The following is a 21,103-nucleotide window of genomic DNA, read 5'->3' on the forward strand; positions in this document are numbered from 1 at the left end:
AAAAAAGAAAAGGAAAAAAAAAAAAAAAAAAAAAAACAACAAAACACACCTCAAAGCTGTTCAGTTTCTTCCTTCAGTCCCCCTCTATGAATTACCAGCAGGGATCTATCTCGCTATGTGCTTTTAAAGGTAAAAGAGAAAAACTGTGCTCGTACTCCTGTGAAATTTACTGTAAAAGCAGCTTTTTTAGGGAAAAAAAAGAAAATGATAGAGGAAAGGAAAAAAAGGACAAATCCCATAGAGAGTGCCAGAGAATTACCTGAACCTCAACTAACACTCCTTTCTGGCTCCGAGTGCAAATACCATGCAGATATTTGAGCAATGATCGGTGTATGTTTTTTATTTTTCTTCATGGTAAGTGTTATCATGAAACTCCAGAGGCTTCGTACCAGAGAGCGTGCTGCTCACTGCATGTCAGTGGACCAAAAAGAAAGAAAGAAACGACAGAGAACAGAGCTCGAGTTACAGCAACATGCAGCACAGCACATGCACAGAAATTACTCCAACGCTCAAGGGAAGTTTGAATCCAAAAGTGTTTATTTGCACACTGTTTTTCTCTACCAGTATGCATGCGAGCATTTTGTCCAACCCACCCCCGACCAGCTATTGGGACCATTACAAATGAGACTGGATTTGTTCCCCAAGGCTCCAGATAATGTAATGTTTAGTAGCCTGTGCACATTTTGGGAAGGGACAAAGAACAGGGTTCCAATAATTCTGGTTACATGAGTTGTCATACTGCCCACCACCCTTTTTGTGTCTATTTACTTTGCACAATACACCAACATATTGGGTATTCTTTACTACAACTCAAAGAATAAAAGGTGTGTGTTTATGACAAGTTGCTGTCATTGATGCAATCTGATAGTGACCAAAGCAATGACAAGGAGGCTTTGGGAGCAACCAGTTTCCACCTGTGACAGTCAGCAACTTGAACCGCTGTCATACCAGTCAGGGGATACATATTTTTGCTTAACGATCAGAGGTTGGTCACACAGGAAGTTCTGGGACCATCGGGAGACTTGAATCAAGAACCTGATGCTCTGAGGCTTGGTGCTTACCATTAAGCAGGAATAACAATTGAAGATGCAAGGGAGGAGGTGTAAAAGAAAGTGATATATGCTGTGTTTTTCTAGTCTTCCTGAGCATTTCCTTCTTGCACTGAGAAGCACAAATTGATTAGGTCATCTGTGGTATGATAAGGCTGATCCAACCTTGCAAAGTTAAACGATGTAGTTCCTTCACAAAAACCACAGTTTTTTTTTTTCTTTCGTAGAGTTTTCTCTTGTAAATTTAGCATATTCAATTTATTTTTAAGCTTAGAAATTCTGATTTTTTTCCCTCAGAATGTTCCTGGAACCATAATTACTTATTTTATCTTCAGTGACACCGATGTGTAATATAGCGCACAGGCTTGGTAGTCAATTTTTAACACAATGCACTAAAGCTCTTGCTACACTGCTATGCATAAAGTAAACCTCCCTTTTAGCTACACCTGGAAGGTAGGGCTGCCACAAACGATTATTTTGATAGTCGACTAGTCACCGATTATTTTTGCGATTAGTCGACTAATCAGATCATGCATCGATTGGACGTAAAACTTACAGCTTGAAAATATGTTAAACGTTTATTTTGTGACCCAGAAAGAATAATAAGAGTAATATTAAAAGTAACTAGCTGCCGCCATTGTTGACAACTGCGCTGGGCCGCACTATGAATTCTGGGACACAGCTTCTTCTTCTTCGGGGTTTAACGGCAGCTGGCATCCTTTACATGCACTGCTGCCATCTTCTGTTTCAGTCCGTTATTACACTTTTAAATCCTACTACTTATTCCTGCGTCTTTTGTGATCTTACAAAGCTTCAAACGACGCGTCGACTATTAAATCAGTCGTCGACGATTTTGATAGTCGACGTAATCGTGACTAGTCGACTAATCGTGGCAGCTCTACTGGAAGGTACTCAGTCTAATTTGTCTGTTGCATGGCAGGTATCAGCATTTGGTTTCCACAGATATCTTATTTCACATCCAGTTGTGCACAGTTTTTGCCCACAGCACATGATCACTACAGACAGAAAAGGTCTTTTAGCATTTCTGCTAAATGGATATCAGCCTACTACAAGGCTGAGGAATGTCAGTTTCAAGCCAGTGACAATTTCCCCTGAAGAGGGGGAAAAAAAGAGAAAACAATGAACAGCAGAACAGCTGGGAGAGGCTTCCTCCCTCCTTGACTGTCCACCAATCCCATTCTCTCATTCAGATTAGGTTAAATAGCTTAACCTACTGGAAAGATGTCACAGCCAGTTCTTCAGCATGGCCAGAAGGGAAAGGACTGTGGTTCCATGCACAGACACACACACACACAGGCTTAGCTGGCCTGCTGAATAAACAGCATGTTGCTGAATACCTGCCCGCATTGTCACTAGTAACAGTAAGGTACTGCAGGAAATCAAACTGGCACCAACCCTGATGAGGGGTTGATGAAAATGCCTACAGGGCTACTAGGAAGACATGGCTTTGTCTCTTTATGCACTATTAATGTTTATGTTTATGTGTGTGTGTGTGTGTGTGTGTGTGTGTGTGTGTGTGCGTGCGTGCGTGCGTGCGTGCGTGCGTGCGTGCGTGCGTGTGTGTGTGTGTGTGTGTGTGTGTGTGTTTTGAGGCTCACAACACACTTGAGGCAGACAATTAAATTGAACAGCAGTGGGGAATAACATGCACAATGCTGTACCATTAAAAAAAAGCAATTAGTTTCTTGTGTAGTATGGCAGTTGGTTCATTTGTGTTACACCTCGTGCAATAATGAGGTCTTTAAATCTTGCAATGGGGCTGCTTCCTAAAATCCTCCGGAGCACCATACAGAAACTTAATGATAACATAGAAACAAGCTAACTAACATTACTGTCTTTTATTCAAAGAGTCCCATAGTCATAACACAATTTAACTGGAAAGAGCAGTTATGATACAGATATTGGACTGGAAAATGATGCTATTGCAAATGTGTATTAGTCAGTCCTGATACACTCCAATTTTAGAGCAGAAGTAAGCAGGTTTACAGCCTGTGTCCCTCATACAAGAAATTTGATATAACTAGCCTGTTATATGAGTGGTTGTGGCGAGGTGAATAGACCTCTCGACCATGGTTGTGTTGTTATGCAAAGTGTTCTAACAGACAACCCAAGAAGCATAAAGTCTTATTTTTTTGGTAAGTGCAAATCATTCAATGGAAATTAGCACTTCTGTGTCTGAGGGTATTGTTCTCAGAGTGAAATGGGCAGAGTCCACTACTGGGTTGGGAACGACTTGCTGCCCCCAGTGGAGGAGTTTAAGTATGTTGCTGTCTTGTTCACATGTGAGGGGAGAGTGAAACACCTGTAGTAATGCGGACATTTTTCCCCACAACAAACCAGAACAGAGTTGAGTGTAAAAGTGAAGATGTTGATTTACTAGTTGGTCTACTTTGCCACCATCAGCTGTGGCTACCAGCTCAGTCATTTGGGAGGGGCTCAGAGTAAACCTGCTGGTCCTCTACACTGAAAGGAGCTAATGGAGACGTTATGATATTTTAGCAAAGAAACTCAGAGATATAGAGATATACAAAGGGAGATGTTGCAACTGTTGCAAAGTGAAAACTTTGTGGAAAAAAACAAAAAACAAAACAAAACAAAAAAACCACTTTTGACCTCCTACGTGAGGTGTTTCAGACTGGGAGGAGGCCCTGGGTAGACTGAAGAATAGCTGGAGAGATCAAATCTTTTGCCTGGCTTGGGAACACTTCAGTCATCCCAGAAGTGGTGGATGAGGCGGATGGGTAGAGGCAGGTCTGAACGTCTCTTCTTAGATTGTTTGCCTTATGATCTGGACCCAGATACGTGGCAAAAAAAAAAAGAAAAAAAAAAAAAGGTTGCATGGATGGAATTTTTCTCCATTTATCTGTGAGGTCTGTGGGTGTACATTGCTAACCAAGCTAGCTTATATTACCTGAGAAATTTGCATTCCACCTACCAGTCCAAAATATGGTCACCTTCTAGCTCCCAAAACCCCACGTGGAAATAACCAAAACACAAGACCTCAGAACAATAGATGATGGTGAATATGGCAATTTTGTGAAACAGAGAGTCTGAGTATGTATACAATTTTCAGTTCATCACACACATAGGAAAAAACAAAAAACAAAAAACAGACCATAATCCCGGGTAGACCTCACAGGATAAAAAAAAATTATTGCTGAAAAATCTGCCCAACCTTTCAATCTATGGATCTACTGCTAAAAGAACTAAAATAGGCATTTTTGCATACTTGTAATGGTGGCCATCTTTCAGTGTGCACATAAATTAAAGCTTGAAAACAAAAGGGTACATTTTTCTTCCTGTTAACATCAATGGTAGCTTCAAAACTCAAAGCTTGATTACCCCAGAAGACAAAGTTAAAAAGCAGAGATGGCAAAAATAAATTAATGCTATTATTTTTTTATTAAGGCAAAAGCATCATTACAACTGGGGTTGTTGAGCTCTCTGGGATCTTCACCCAGTGTGTGTGTGTGTGTGTGTGTGTGTGTGTGTGTGTGTGTGTGTGTGTGTGTGTTTGCATGCATATATAGCTAAAAAAGTTGATTTACAAGGAACAAAAGGGTGTGGAAACCCACTAGAATAATTAACGGAGGCCTGTGGTAAATACATTTGTGCAGTGGTATGAGCATCCACACTGCAAACACTATTAAAGCACAGCAATATTACAAAATGTCCACGAATATAATAAAAATCCCCAAAAAGCTCACTAAATCCATTTGAAAGCAAAGGAAAAAAAGCACTTTAATCAAACAAATCCATCACAGTCAAAGCCAATGAGATGAATCGCCCAGGGATACAAAGTTTGATATTTCCAGCTACAGGTGTAAAAAAAAAAAAAACAAGAAAGAAAGAAAGAAAGAAAGAAAGAGAGAAAAAAAGCAGTGCTTTCATAATTTTGTGTTTAAATACAACAGACGTTGCACAAAAAGTAGCACAAATGATGAGACTTCAACATGACAAAATGGCTTGGCAGAGAGCAGTGACAGAAAAGGCGAGCAAGGATGGCATGAGGTAAAAACCACAACTACGTTTTTCCTCTCTGATCCCCACATTTCAAGCCACATTCCTCTCAGAGTTTCTCAGAGAAAACAAACGTCTCGAGGCTCGGGGACCCAGCAGGGGAGACGCAATTGAATTCCTCAAAGGCTTCTGGAAAATGTCCCAACAGAGACGAGGAGGGTGCGAGGAAAGAGATTAAGCAACCCTTCACAACACTTTAAGACATCCCAGTGCAGCACACACACACACACACACACACACACACACACACACACCTTCTTAATAATGTCCAAGGACTCAGGACTGGAAGTTACAGGGTCTGGTCCAGGTCTGTGACAGAGATTGAGAGAGGCAGGTCTGTGGCCTTAGAAAGGTTTAATGAGGAGCCATGGTTAACACTTAGCAAGGGGGGAGAAGTCTCATTTAGGATATTGAAGCTGACACTGAAGAGTTTTAGCTGCAGGCCAAACTCTCGGCATGCCAGGATGTAATATTGAGGAATCACTTAGCTCCAGCACACATTTCACTCTGCAAACAGAGAAGTTATCTATAAAAAACACGAGTCGGTTTTAGCTCCCTTATTATGGACAACTGGCCACAAGATCTGCTTTCTGGGGTCTTGTTTTATTCTTTGATATACAGAACCTCCTCCCCCAACACCATGTACCTTACTGGTGACTTTTTAATGACCTACACCAAGGGGACACCTCAACTCAAGTTAACTATTCCCCTCAATCATTGAGTGATGATTTACAGCAGCATAGACGGCCAGAACAAGAAGCCCCATAGTCTAATAAGTCTACACATATAAACCTGTCTAGCTTGTTCAGTTCAGTTACATCTGACTTTTTTTTCCTCTTTTTTTTAATTTCTTTTTTTTTTTTTTGCTGTGCTTCATCATGTGAGGTTGTACTTTTCCTGTGATCGGGAGGGAGAGAGAGAGAGAGAGAGAGAGAGAGCGAGAGAGATAAAAAAGGAGTCAGGCCTCACGGTGCAGCTTTTGATTAGGAAAAACAGGACTGGTGGCTGATTAAATCGGAGCCTGAAGCAAACTCCTGTGTCCAACAACAACACGTGTCACCCATAACACCTTCTAGGATCTCATCCAGAGTCATTTTTCCATATAAAACAAAAGGTCCACAAATCAGTTTTGGCATCCCTCCAGCCAGCCAGCTGCTGGCGATAATCCTACCAGTGTTTTCTTTTTCTAGCAGCTGGTGTTACCATGCCAAACTGGAGCTATTTTTACAGCATCTTGAGCATCACAAATGCCACGACTCCCGTCAAATACAGGATATAATTCATCTCCCATTTTGCAACATAAAATGACCAGACGAACTTGTAAAAACAGCAGTGAAAACTTCACCACAAGCCCACCTCAGTGGCTATGGCAGGCTGCTCCAAACAACCCAGGAAAACTACTAAATTGGTGGTTTTGTACAGCACAGTGAAGCAGGGGGGCACAGTGATTACCCTAAATGGGGCCCAGCTCTTCCATCACTGGCTTTACTAGGTGCATCATGGGGGGGACTTCATTTACTCCAATTACCAAAAAAAAGGGGATATCGTTTGCAGCCAAGCAGTGCAGGACAGTGTTTGCTCATTCAGAGGCTGTCGGCGTAATGCGAAAGGCTTCTGTGGGAGACGGATGTGGGGCTGTATTCTTCTTTCTCTCTCCCAGCGCTGCAGTCTCTCACAGTGAGTGCAGCACCACGTCTCCTTTCCGTCCCCCAGTGGGGCCCTGTTTACTTCCCTTCTACCCCCATCCCGCTGTCTTTCAGAAACAAGCTCTCAGTGATTGTCTCTGCACCAGAAAGAGTCTATACCGCTCACACACTTGTTTCCTCCTTCATTGCTCAAGGGCAGCTTTGTCTGTGGGCCCCTCTTTGAACTCAGCAGTTTTAAATGCTTCCACGTGGCTCCACGCGCACAAGGCCACCTTAATAGCAACATAACACAATGCATGGTTCTACCAAAGCTACTGCTCAAGTCGGAAGCTGAATGTGTGGAAAGCAGAGGGAGAACTGTCGACATACAATCTTATCACCTTTTTACATCTGTAAAAAGATGAATCATCACCGATCCTCTCTCTGCATATGCTCTGCTAGCTGGTTAAACCCTGGGGACAGCTAAAGAAAGAAAGAAGAAGCTGAAAGGAAAGTCAGTCCACAGTCAGAAGTCCCTTTTTGAGATCTCTGACCACAGGAATGAGACAGTGAATGCCAGCCATTACATAATACAGCACAGTTCCTCGGTTGGAGACTCGTGCTAGCATGCTGCATCCATATTTTCCCCCAGCTTGGGTCACTTCATGCGGGTTGCAGAAAAGACTCATGCATTTGTATTAGATTCACACTTTATATGTATCCTAACCTTCTGCTAAGCCCTGCTATGCTTAGCTACTTCTCCCATAATTAAAACTACGCTTTTTGTTTGTATTTTCCAATGACACCTCGATAGATGCACAGTTTTAAATAATCAGTAACTCATTAAACTTCATATTTCTAATTTCAATCTACCAGTGTTGAACTGTTCAATATATCAATTGCAGCCAACTGCAGAGCTACTATGTTCAAGTTAAGCTCACTGATTTCCTGATACTCTATAGTATCAGCCTGAAAATTTTAGAAATGCCTATTATGATTAAGTGTAAACTATTTTCTAAATAATTTGGGTGAAGATCATATGAACCATTTTCCGCTACAATTACCCATATACCATCAGAGCACTGGATGTAGAAAAAAAAGTCACAGCATGTTAATATTTCAAGATAACAATAGTTTAACTCCTTAAAAATGAGCACTTGGTAAAATTTTTAATTAAAAATATATTACAAATTAACCTAAATTACAAAATGAATGTGAAGAAACTCTTGTTGTAGATGTCTATGTATTTGGTTGATTAATTTAGAATCACTGTCCTGGTACATGACCCAGTTTGGGCCGATTTTTAGGTGTTGGACTAATGGCCTCACATTTGCTTCTAGAATACTTTAGTATACAGAGGAGTTCATGGCCAACTCAATGGCTACAAGGTGCCCAGTGTCTGTGGTTGCCAAACAAGCCCAAATCATCACCCCTCCACCACCACCACAGATCCTGTCAAGTTCTTTGTGGAGAGAAAAGGCATTCTCTTGGTAACACTTCCAAAAAAGACATACTTTTCAGTCTATTTCTAATTGCGCTATAATGAAATTTAACATTTAACACGCTATCTGAGGCTTACACAATCTCAGAAGTTAGCATGCTATCAAGCTAACATCTGCCTTTACCCTCATATAATACTACTTGGTACCTAGAGATGGGATTGTGAGTCATGGCAGTGTCAGCTCAATATGAGAAGAAGTACTGCCCAGGGATATTTTACTTGTGTGCACTCTTTGATTCTGCCCTCTTATCAAACAAGATGAAACAAGCCTGCAGGCTACAGGTTTCTTTTTTAGCCTCAGTATAGACTCCCTCTCTTGCCACACCTTCACATTTTGATGATGGAGGCCAGACTGGCGCACCTTATCAGGCATGTTAGATTGCTAATGATATTGCAGGCAAGTACCATTTGAGACATTATTGACATAGATATGTGTACATCATGATGCAAGTTGCTTCAGTAGCTTTCACAGACACTACCATAACATTTTCATATTGCCCCGTCAAAATCTGATTGCATTTATTTCAGTTTTTGGAAACTAGACGATGCTGAGAAAGAGTGCGGTCGGTGGTCAATTTCAGGACTACACATCACACATAACGCTAATCCATATACCACTGTGGTCATGATATTATTTAATCAAATTCATTTCTTGCTCCCATCTGTGCCATAGTCATTAAAAGGAGGATATCACAACCCCAAATCTAATCAAATATTTACTGTTAATCTTAGGCGACTGAACCACAGGGTGGGTGGTTGCATGCACACGTGCGCACATGCCCGTAAAGTCAAATAGTAAGTCCATAAAACATGGTTTAGGGTGGCCGAGGGAACCAGTATCATTATAGCATTATAGATTTAATATGTTACAATGGTAGATTAGGCAAGGACTAGTAACACACACACACACACGCGCACACACTCCCATGCACACGTTTCTGCCTATAATGATGAATGAGACCTGCCAAAGGTACAGTTATTTCTGTAAGTGCTCCAAAAAAGACAGAAAGAAATAGATTATTCAGAAGAGAAGAGAAGAGAAGAGAAGAGAAGAGAAGAGCCGTCTTTAACCATTACCTTACTTTGGTTTCACCCACACATTTAAACTACTGCCAGAAGATCTCCCAACTTTAAAAGACACAAGTAGAGTTTGGCTCCAAACTCCAAAACCCATTTTCTCATCTCTTATCACTCTCTCCCTCTCTCTAAATGAATTTTAGCAGAGTTAAAATGTGCTTTGGGGTAAAACAGTGCAGAAGAGGACATACAAATGCAGACAAATAAAAAAACAAAACAAAAACATGCTGCTGGGCAACCCAGAGTTTAAAAATATCTGGCACTGCACAATATTTTAACTGTCTGGTTTTCTGAATAGTAATGTACTAATGGAAGGCTACATTAAAACTAATTTCCTCTTCTTAGGGCCAAATAGCCAAGGTCTGCATGCTGGAAGTGCAACAATGAGGCAGTCATTCCTCTGTTATTGAGGAGGGAAGAACCACAATCAATCCACAAAGATGTTCTTAGCTGAGTAGCAAGATCAGGATTTTTAAGCTTTTTGGCCACATGATACCAAAGCAGTGTCCTTAAAGTGGACCTGTTACAATAGTGGATGTCATCTGAGCTCAGGCCTCAGACTGCTCTAAACACTTGGTTACAGTTTTTTCTACTCTTGTACATGTATGATGTCAAAAAAAAAAGAAGAGGATATCCTTAATATGGTCAACTAAAGCACAGAAGCCCCACCCACATGCTGGTCAGTCCTTCTGTTACTCAGTGGCAGCCAATCAGAAGAAACTTTCTTTCAGACAGTGGATGAACTGAGGAGCTGCACCAAGGTCCAGCACAAGATGAATAAGGATCATTTAAACTGAATGATGCAAAATGACTCCACTAGAGTCCAATAATAAAATAATGGAGCTGGAAATCAGCATAATAGGCCCCCTTTAAAATGATTATGATACATGCATCCACACCAGTGACAGGGAAAACTCAACTTGCCACAGTGTCACTGTCATTTTAAGTAATTCTCTTGTTCCTTCTGCCTTTTAAGATCTGTCCTTTTATACTGGTTCCTTTCACATGACTTTTTCACTTCCAAGACAGTGGACACTGACAAAACAAAGGCCCATCCATTTGAACTGTCAGCAGCTTCACACTGGAGCTAAGGAGTCTGTGTGTGTGTGTTCCTGCATAATTTGGCGGGGGACTTGTAGCTCATTTATCACAGGCCTTGGGGGACTGCTAGTCTATCAAATGATGTGGTCTATAAAGCGCTTCCATCATCCTAATCCTCATAACCATCCCCCCCCAGAGTCCTGTATCTTTCCCCAGCTCTCTTTTTAGACAAAAAACAAACACTCACATAAGGTCAGGAGCTGATGCAGATCATAAAGCCGCAATCCAATCATGCAACAAAAACCTTTATAGACAGCTTATTGCGACAGAGCACGCTCAAAATACTCCTCCATCCTCTCATTCATGCCATCGTTAATAAAGAAATCTAAAGTCTGGTTTAATGTGGCTATACTGGAAAGACTTACAGGGATTAAGTTCAAGCAAGCATCATGCTAGACAAGACAACACAGGCAAACAGAAACCACTAATCAACAGATGAGAGGAATAATGCAAACTCCCTATTAAATCGTCTGAGATGGACTCAAATGGGATGTAAGAGTGAAAGCTCCAGGAGGCCACATGTGGCTCCATATGTGTAGGTCTTACCCACCTGAGGGATTATAAAGGCATCATCTGAGCCAATGATATTTCTTAGTGAGGGTGGGTCCACAGGGGACCCACCTGCGAATAAGCTAGACCTCATATTTACATAATGCAGAGAGCTCAAGTGTGAAAGCACTGCAGATGTCTGGCAAATAAAGGGACCAGCTGCAGGTGCCATCATGGAGGACCCCAAGGGAGTAAGATATGTCCAAACTGTAGCTAAATGTCCAAAACAATAGGCTGAAAAAAAAAGAAAAGCATACTATATACACAACTGTGATGAGCACTTTCTGCCATTTTCACAGAATACAACAGTTTTTTCTTTAGTATTTTGGGAGCCTCATCTTACTCACACATCTAATAAAAATTATATAATTTTTTCCCCACACATTTTAGTAGCTATTCTGCCTCTCAACACTCCTGAGAGGCGCCCTTCAATATAGTCAGGCTTTCTTTGTGCAAGCTGGCTAGAGAAAACATCATTTATCCATTTTTTTCAACACTTGTCCAAACAGAATCACAGGCGAGCAAACTTATTCAAGAAGTTAAAAGATGAGGTGCCGACCTACAGGGAGTGCAGAATTATTAGGCAAATGAGTATTTTGTCCACATCATCCTCTTCATGCATGTTGTCTTACTCCAAGCTGTATAGGCTCGAAAGCCTACTACCAATTAAGCATATTAGGTGATGTGCATCTCTGTAATGAGAAGGGGTGTGGTCTAATGACATCAACACCCTATATCAGGTGTGCATAATTATTAGGCAACTTCCTTTCCTTTGGCAAAATGGCTCAAAAGAAGGACTTGACAGGCTCAGAAAAGTCAAAAATAGTGAGATATCTTGCAGAGGGATGCAGCAGTCTTAAAATTGCAAAGCTTCTGAAGCGTGATCATCGAACAATCAAGCGTTTCATTCAAAATAGTCAACAGGGTCGCAAGAAGCGTGTGGAAAAACCAAGGCGCAAAATAACTGCCCATGAACTGAGAAAAGTCAAGCGTGCAGCTGCCAAGATGCCACTTGCCACCAGTTTGGCCATATTTCAGAGCTGCAACATCACTGGAGTGCCCAAAAGCACAAGGTGTGCAATACTCAGAGACATGGCCAAGGTAAGAAAGGCTGAAAGACGACCACCACTGAACAAGACACACAAGCTGAAACGTCAAGACTGGGCCAAGAAATATCTCAAGACTGATTTTTCTAAGGTTTTATGGACTGATGAAATGAGAGTGAGTCTTGATGGGCCGGATGGATGGGCCCGTGGCTGGATTGGTAAAGGGCAGAGAGCTCCAGTCCGACTCAGACACCAGCAAGGTGGAGGTGGAGTACTGGTTTGGGCTGGTATCATCAAAGATGAGCTTGTGGGGCCTTTTCGGGTTGAGGATGGAGTCAAGCTCAACTCCCAGTCCTACTGCCAGTTTCTGGAAGACACCTTCTTCAAGCAGTGGTACAGGAAGAAGTCTGCATCCTTCAAGAAAAACATGATTTTCATGCAGGACAATGCTCCATCACACGCGTCCAAGTACTCCACAGCGTGGCTGGCAAGAAAGGGTATAAAAAAAGAAAAACTAATGACATGGCCTCCTTGTTCACCTGATCTGAACCCCATTGAGAACCTGTGGTCCATCATCAAATGTGAGATTTACAAGGAGGGAAAACAGTACACCTCTCTGAACAGTGTCTGGGAGGCTGTGGTTGCTGCTGCACGCAATGTTGATGGTGAACAGATCAAAACACTGACAGAATCCATGGATGGCAGGCTTTTGAGTGTCCTTGCAAAGAAAGGTGGCTATATTGGTCGCTGATTTGTTTTTGTTTTGTTTTTGAATGTCAGAAATGTATATTTGTGAATGTGGAGATGTTATATTGGTTTCACTGGTAAAAATAAATAATTGAAATGGGTATATATTTGTTTTTTGTTAAGTTGCCTAATAATTATGCACAGTAATAGTCACCTGCACACACAGATATCCCCCTAAAATAGCTAAAACTAAAAGCAAACTAAAAACTACTTCCAAAAACATTCAGCTTTGATATTATTGTGTTTTTTGGGTTCATTGAGAACATGGTTGTTGTTCAATAATAAAATTATTCCTCAAAAATACAACTTGCCTAATAATTCTACACTCCCTGTAGAGACAGAACAAGACTGACCCACCTAACATACCAATCAGTGGTCAGCAACTTTCTTTATTAACCCAGGTTTTCTTCACATGTCTCTTTGTGAGGTCACATAAAAGTCACAAACCATCTACGTTAGAAGATCTGGTCATAAAGTGTTAGGGTTACAAATATGACAGGAAAAGGATACTAGTCTTTTAAATCTATAAGTAAATGTGCCTACTTCACCACTCTGAACATGGTTTATATCTAACGTGACAGCTGACATTAGAGCCCTTAAATGTGATTTTAAGAAAACTGGACTCAAACCGACCCCTACTAAAAGAAGATGTGGAAATCCTTTTAGCATTACTAAACAATTTTATTGATAAATACCAATAATCTGTAATCTGTGACTCAGGAGAATTTTTCAGGAAAAAAAAAAAGCACCTTTTAACAGTTGGTGTTAATCTTTAACTCTGAAAAAAACCTGTTCAGGTTAAGCCTGCTGTACCAGTTCCTACGGAATTCGAAAAGCATCAATGCAAACTTTGGCTTAAGGCTCACCATGCCTCACTTACCCCTTTAATCTTCCATTACAGTGCACACCCAAGTTTCCCTGAACCTGGCTGTTTATAGTGAACAGAGATATAAATTCAATCTATGAGGCTAAACTGGCCTTTGTGGTTTTTGGAAACTGGTACGTGAGGAAGAACAGAGAATTTGTTGGGGATTATTTTGAGCTATGGATTAATAACAGTGTTCCAGTGGTCATTTCAATCAGCAGGGTGCTGTAGGTGGGACTGAAATGTAAAGAAAAAAAAAAATGAAAAAAAAAAAATGAAAATAATGTGTTTTTCAGACAACAATAGAGTCCTGTGGTGCACAGGAATAGGACGGGCTGCAAGAAAAAGCTCATTAGTAAGATAAATGCATTGCTTCTTTCTTTTTCTTCTTTAAAATTAATTAATTTTCTCCCTCCAAAGGAAGGGAGTATGTTATCCGCTATGTTTGTTTGTGTGTTTGTTAGCAGTCTAGCATCCACATTTTTCAAGATATAATTTTTAAATTTTGTGTGATGGTAGAAACCAGTAACAGCTCGAACTGTTTTAATTTAGGTGAAAATCAGGTCACACCAAATGTGAAAAATCAGTGAAAACATCCAATTATCCACATTTTTTTTTTTTTTTTTTAATGTATTGTCTTCAGACTTTAAAACAACTTACTAACCTTTGGGGGACATGAGTACTTAGGTTGGCTAAGCATTTGACCTAGACCTTCACTGTTAGCACCCAAGGTCAAAGCTGACCTTATTTAAAAAAAAAAAAAGAAAACCACACAAAATAATGAGTAATATACAGGTCTTATTGATTATCGTTGCTATTGCAGCTTTTGGTATGTAGGTTATTTTGCTTCCCCTTAATAACGGATACTATGGCCTGTTGAGAATGTGAAACAGTTTTACTTGTGAGTCAAACGGTAAAGTCTGTTAATGCCATGCAAGAAAACAATCAGAAGAGTAGGTCAAAAGTTTAAACCTTTGTGCATGCTTGAAATTGTCTGAGTTGAAAGCTATACTGTTAGTTTATGCTCCATTCAGCATGTATGCAAACAAAAACACAGACACACACACGCACGCATATCCTGTCTACCTTTAATTATTAACCAGCTGGGCGTGACCTCTACCACTACCTCCATCTCTGCCTCTTTTACACATTAATAATGAAGACTGAGTGTGTCTGTGCCTCTGTGTGTGTGTGTGTGTGTGTAACCTCAGTGGTCACTAATGCAGTGTGTGCCTACGTCATGTCATGTCATGATGTTTTATTAATGTGATGTACGCTCAAATAATATACATTTTCAAAGATCAGCTCAAAGAAAAAGGATGATAGATATAAATAATAAAATGTTAACTATCAGTAAACAAAGTGCTGAACGTACGAGATGATCTGCCCAGTCTGTCCTGTGATTTCATGAGAAGTTTTTAATGAAATTTCGTCTCTTTGCCTCTGAAAACAACAGAGTGCAGTTAAAAACTCTGCAGGGTCTTCTTTGGATCTAATGGATTCCACGTTACCTCTCTCACGGGAAATCTGAGAGAGAGTCTGTTCATGGTCCTGACTGAAAGCCTGAGGATACAGCGGACTTCATGAACACCAGAAATATCATAGGAATCACAGACAGTTGAGCATGAAAGACGGAGAGGCTCATATTAAGAACCTGGATCTGATCTCAGAAATGTGTGTTTATAAAATAAAGATGTCACAGCAGTACATTTTCAGTGGGGTTTTTTTGTTGACCCCTGCTGTACAGACACTATAAATCTTCCCCATGACTGAAGTCCTGAATTTATTTTCCATGACAAACCAATTTAATGAGGCGCCTATTTGTCCTGGTCTGTAGAACAAAATTCTGGGGTCAGCTTCACAAAAAGATCTGGCCTGTGGGATTAAACCAGTCTTAATTTTGTTCTTATATTACTCGGGTAATGAACAGTATGCGGGTTAGACTTTAGATTAAAGCTAAAAGAATGATGCATCTTACAAAAAGGCTAACTCAAGCCTAAGACTGATGTTATGGTAAGAATCAACAAAGGAGAAAAACTCTGAATTTGTGGTTTGCCACATGGCAAAATCACTCAGAGGGGAAGTTGTCCTTGGATGCTGCATGAAATATACAGCAGTGAGGTCATCATCAGCCATTCTTTCTTGCTTGCCTTGACTGCAATAACAAGAAACGGCATCAAAACTCTGATACATATTTGCGCTTTGTTGAGATTTTATACAAACGGAACGTTTCCTACACTGCTTACAATGTCTACTATAAGTGAAACATCCTTGCAACCGGTCATGTATTCCCTCATAATTCTCTGTGCCACACAATTTGTATAGATTACAAGATAGTTAATGACTAAACTCCTTTGATGTAACTGGATGAATTAGGCATTTATCTTAGTGGAAGTGAAACCAGCTAGGGAACAAAGGGTCGACACAGCCAAATGCCTCGAGTCACCTTCATGTAACAGATCCCTGTTAAATGAATAATTTGTGCTCTACTGTTTTAACTAATGCAAAAAGCTACTGCTAATATTGATCAAAACATGTGCAAAGCTTCTCAATATGTGCAGCTTCAAACTGAAGAAAGTGGTAGGCCCATACAGTTAGCCTTGCAATTAGTAGCTAGCCAAGACTGCTAAAAATATAATCATTATTGTGGTTCTTGTAAATGCACATTTTATGATAATCTTGAGACTGCACATTAACCAAATCCATATTATCATTTCTTCAGGAAGACTGATTATAGAGTGTGACTGCAATCAGCGCAGCTGTGATGCTACTCTGCTACATGTTCTGTAGATAGTGCTTTTTATATTGTAAAAATAGTACTGGAGCAACTGATTATGCCATTTGAAGCCCAGAAAACAGAAGCACTATGTCCTCTAAACACAACCTTTTAGCTGAAACTTGTCTAAATGAAAACACTGCACAGGATCTATGTTAATTTAGTATGCAAAAATCAGATTTGCTTTGAGTGCAGGTTTGGCATTTCAGTCTGGAGAAGACTTGTTTAAACAGGCTGAATTAATGTGCACTCCTAACAAACTATCCCTTGATTTTGGAGAAATCTCTTCATTTCCTTGTAATTGGTCTCAAAAGTGGTTTAAAACAAAGAACAAATTCAAGAAATCAACCCCAAGAAGCTTTAAGAAGCTTTTTTAGTGAATTTATTGCCCCTCTCCTGCAGCAGCCTGAGGTTTGCTGATAACAAGGTGGTTAATGAGCTACCCTTCTACTTTACCTCCACTGCAGTGAGAAAATGCCCTGTCGAGTGCCAATGCTAGTGAAAGCTGCAGGCTTATCTCCTGATTCACACATTAGACTGCACCTACTGCACAAATACACTGGAGGCTATTGTAACAGGAAAAGACAGATTAGGTGAGTCAGGCTCAATACACAATGTCTCCATTATTTCACCAAATTTGTAAGAAGCACTGAAAACAACTGTCATTAATTTGGTTGGTTCACTTTCCATGTTCCATGTTTCTCTGCTCTGTTCTTCCCTCCTTCTATTTCCCCTTTTATTGCCTTCACTGTCATTTCTCCTGGTCTACATTTGGCTTTTAAAACAGCAATGAAAAATAAAAATAAATAAATACATAAAAAAATATTACTATTTTAGTTTCATGCTGCTGTTTTCATCTGATACTTCTGCTCTCCTGTGGTGTAAAGAGTGAAGCTGAAACAGGTTCCAGAGAGATAGACCAACTCATATGTGTGTGAGAGGCTGTGAAAGGAGTTGAGGACAGAAATAGATAGAGAAAAGAGCTCCCTGATATGAAGAGGGCTGCTGCTTTGTGGAGAACATCAGTTTGTGGAGACGTCAATTTAGTAGTATTCACACGCAGATGACATCGCCTCACAGACACCAGATCCCAGGCCACTGTCAAACTGTCCAATCATCCACTCAAACACATCCTGAGACACTTTCACTCCAACAACCGCATGCATTCTTGGCCATTTCACAAGGACCAATTACAGCCCCACAGACCAGCAGCTCTGAATGTTTGAGAAGCCAGCTGAGACAGTGATTCTTTCTGGATTCTCTCTTGATTATCATCACAAAGACTCCCTAAATCTGAAGCTGAAAATACAGCAGCTTTTTTTTCTAAACACATGCAAATCACCAAGGAAAGCTTGAAACCAAACTCTGTGTCAGCCTGCAGCAGACATTAATTCTGAAATTCGAGGATACGCCCACCCTGAGATGACATACCACAGTACCACAGCAGCAGCAATGTCATTAAAACTGCTGTCTGTGCCTCTCACAGGACGCCTTTCAAAAAAAGCATTAGGAAGCCAGGGAGCACCAGTAGATGCACATGACATACTCGTGCTAACAAGGAGATTCAAAACACATGCAAATATTTATGAAGCAGGGTGAATACTGGCTACAGTAATATACAGTTATGTATGTTTATGATGGAGTGAATGACAGAAGAGGGAGGGTTAAGCCTAAATAAAAGCAAAGAAGAAGAAGTAAATGAAAACGTAGGAACACGGGACAAATGCAGGACTGCCTACTACATATACACATGCCATAACAGCACTCTTTTTAGAAAAAGGGGAGCAGGCTTGGAGTTTTTAAAAACAGAAGCTGCTGGGAAGCAGTCAAAAAAATAGAATAAAGTCTGCCTCTGTCTGAAAAGCCGAATCAGGAGTCTGTAGGTGTGGTGTGCTCCGACAGGAAGCTGGCTTCTGTCCCACTTCCTGTGTATCACCAGGAAGTGGAGATTGAAGATAAGACTCAAGGTGGATGGAACAAAATGAACCATCCCCGTGGAGCAAAAACTGGTGATGAATTCCATGAGGACTGTGGAAAAATAGTTTGATATTCCACCCTCCTTTTCAGATTGCATCAGTTAATAAAGTGACAGTTTAGCAAGAGGGTGAAAATAAATGACAAACACATGCTTAGATGAAGAGAAAATGGAGAGAGGCTTAAAGAAACAAACCAATATCTTATCTGAACATTGAAGGCAATAATGTCACTCTGCAAATGCTTCCTTTGCGGGATGCCAAAAATCCATTCTGTTAGTGTCAAACAGGTTTTAGCAGAACACATAGGTGTGCTCAATAACAGCCTTCTTAAATACGAGAGGTTATTTATGCATAAACAAATATTAGGAATGCCCCAACTGCGAAATTCTCAGAGAGATAATAATAAAGATCATTTGTTTTTGTTCGCATAGAACAAAGAAAACTTAAAATCTAAAGTCTTTCATCTCCTTATATCAGTATATTTGAACACAGACAGAACAACCTTTTTTGAGCACAACAGATTATCAGCCACTGCCATCAGTAAAGTTTATCCTTGACAAGAGGTCAATGTCAGTCCAGAAGGCCGATGAAAACCAATGTCCATACATAATAATGGATATAATTATATTGTTTTAGGTTTTATTTGTACAAAAAAAAAAAAAAAAAAAAAAAAAAAAAAATCTTGAAATGCCTTTTAAAAGACTTTGAAAGTCATTGTGCACATTCTGAACAGAAGCACAGGTTTATTCTTTGAGGCTTTTGTGCTAACCGAGAGCAGCAATGGTTTTATAACAGGCTCTCAGGTAATAAATAAACTAGAGGGGCGCTTTGGAAGCACATCCTCCACCAAGTACAGAGCAGCACAGACAGTTACACAGTTATCGTGAACTGCAATTGTGAAACGCCGGCGGATCGCCAACCAATAGGACCAATACAACTGATCGTCGCCTACTCCAGTATGTCAGTGAAGTATCCCTCATTGTGATATTGAACCCAGACTTGCTCTCGATTCATCCATCCATGAGTGAATGTTGCTTGTAGTAAAAAGTGTATTGAGTGCTCAGATAAGTCCCAGTCTATTTACCAAATGAAATGAAAACATGTAAATATTTTACAAAAGCAAAACAAAAAAACAATAAACAAAAAAAACAACAAATATGGAAATTTGGTGGGTTAATGGAAAGAAACTAAACTCATGCACTGCTTATTTGCAATAACAACACACAAGGAGGTTCTACCAAGCTGAACACCTGTTTTACTCCCATCACAACCACTGCTGTGGATATTTTCATGGACACTAAGATGTGTGCAAACCTCACACATCCACTCTTCACTTCCCATATGTTTATTTTAAATCCCACTGGATCACTAAAGTATCCCTGCAATAATCCAACATTATGTTACTCACCGATATCTGGAAGACTTCCTGTGTGTCATCAAGCATCTGCACCCTTATGGAGACTTGGCGTCCTGGAGGCTGGGCAGGAGGGCGCAGACCTGGCTCTAGGGTGGACACCCCAAAGCTTTCAGGAGCGCCCAGCCTCTGCCCGGCTGTGGACGACCTGTCGGCTGGTTCGACCATGATGACAGACCTTACAGTAACAGGCTATCGAGCTGCAGGGACCTCTGTTCACGTCTAGTGGAGAAAGAAAAGAGAATTTTCTGAAAATGTGGGATTGGAGTTTGTCTCTTTGTATGCTTTGGGCCCTCACTATAAACAGCACAGTTGCATCACATCCTGTGTGTTAGTAAATCTGCATGCACAATTTCCTTAAAAGGCATTCTGATACTGCTTTTATAGGAATTCTAAATGCCTTTTGTGGGTGTCTGAAGGACTAAAAACGTCATTAGCATTTTAAGAAACACAGGCCAAACTGCATGAATGCAAACCTGAGAGATCTCTTGAATAACTGGAGGTGAAGGACAGCTTGAAACATGAAAATAAAGGCCCTGTGCACCTTATTTTAAAAAACAAAAAAACAAAAAAACAAGGGAGTAAGAGGTTCTTTTGCGGCATTTTGCTTGGAGAGAAACTCCAAAGTTTAATTACTTCAAGAAATGTGTGAAATGTCTACCCATATTTATCCAATCTTTGCTTTAAATTGGTCTTGCAGAATGTACAAACCACAAGACATTTAATCTGAGTTCTGTAGTGATGAGATTTATTTACTTATTTATTTATTGGCTATAGTGATGAAATGAGTGCATACACAGCATAAACTTCAGACAGACATGTCTCACACCTAGCTAGACACTCATGTATCCCAGCTGCAGATCATGAAGGTGGGATTTCCTATGAGCTATTCACAGAGCTCTGTTTAAGGCCAGTTCAGACTTGAATAAAGCATCACAAGTAGGGCAGATGAGATACGGTCTGAGAACGCACAAAGACACTCAATCTGTGCCCCCCACCCCCTCCCCCTTTGCTTTCATTCAATTACACAACACCCCCACCTCCATCCCACACTTGATAAACCTCAACCTCAGACAGTAAATAACCCCTCAGGACTGCTGGTGATATCACAGCCGAGGAATGTTTTAGAAGACAGTCAGGGTGGGGGGCAAAAGGACGAGGGTAACACACTGCTGCGCTGCCCTGACACACTAACACACAGGATCAATTATCCAGTGTTTCCAGCAATGCTCAGTAGACTTTGAGGTTTGTGTCTGAAGAAAAATTAAATATTAAAAAAAAAAAGAGAGAGAGAGAGCGAGCGATATCATGTACAGAGGCATTTCTTGTCAATAAA

The 21,103-nt window shown here is 40.5% G+C and overlaps 1 protein-coding gene across 4 annotated transcripts in view; it reads right to left on the reverse strand.

Annotated features, from left to right (window-relative positions):
• The window catches only part of LOC100708472 (FERM, ARHGEF and pleckstrin domain-containing protein 1), a 71,501-nt gene that overhangs the window by 41,505 nt on the left and 8,893 nt on the right, over positions 1-21,103 (reverse strand). For all 4 annotated transcript variants that reach the window (XM_013264576.3, XM_013264578.3, XM_013264577.3 and 1 more), the window contains exon 2: positions 19,762-19,989. In XM_013264576.3, coding sequence (XP_013120030.1) covers positions 19,762-19,935 — 174 coding nt within the window. In that variant the 5' untranslated portion in view covers positions 19,936-19,989. The remainder of the gene's footprint in view (positions 1-19,761; positions 19,990-21,103) is intronic.

The sequence above is a fragment of the Oreochromis niloticus genome, linkage group LG23 (genome assembly GCF_001858045.2).
Source record: "Oreochromis niloticus isolate F11D_XX linkage group LG23, O_niloticus_UMD_NMBU, whole genome shotgun sequence".
NCBI classification, from domain to species: Eukaryota; Metazoa; Chordata; class Actinopteri; order Cichliformes; family Cichlidae; genus Oreochromis; species Oreochromis niloticus.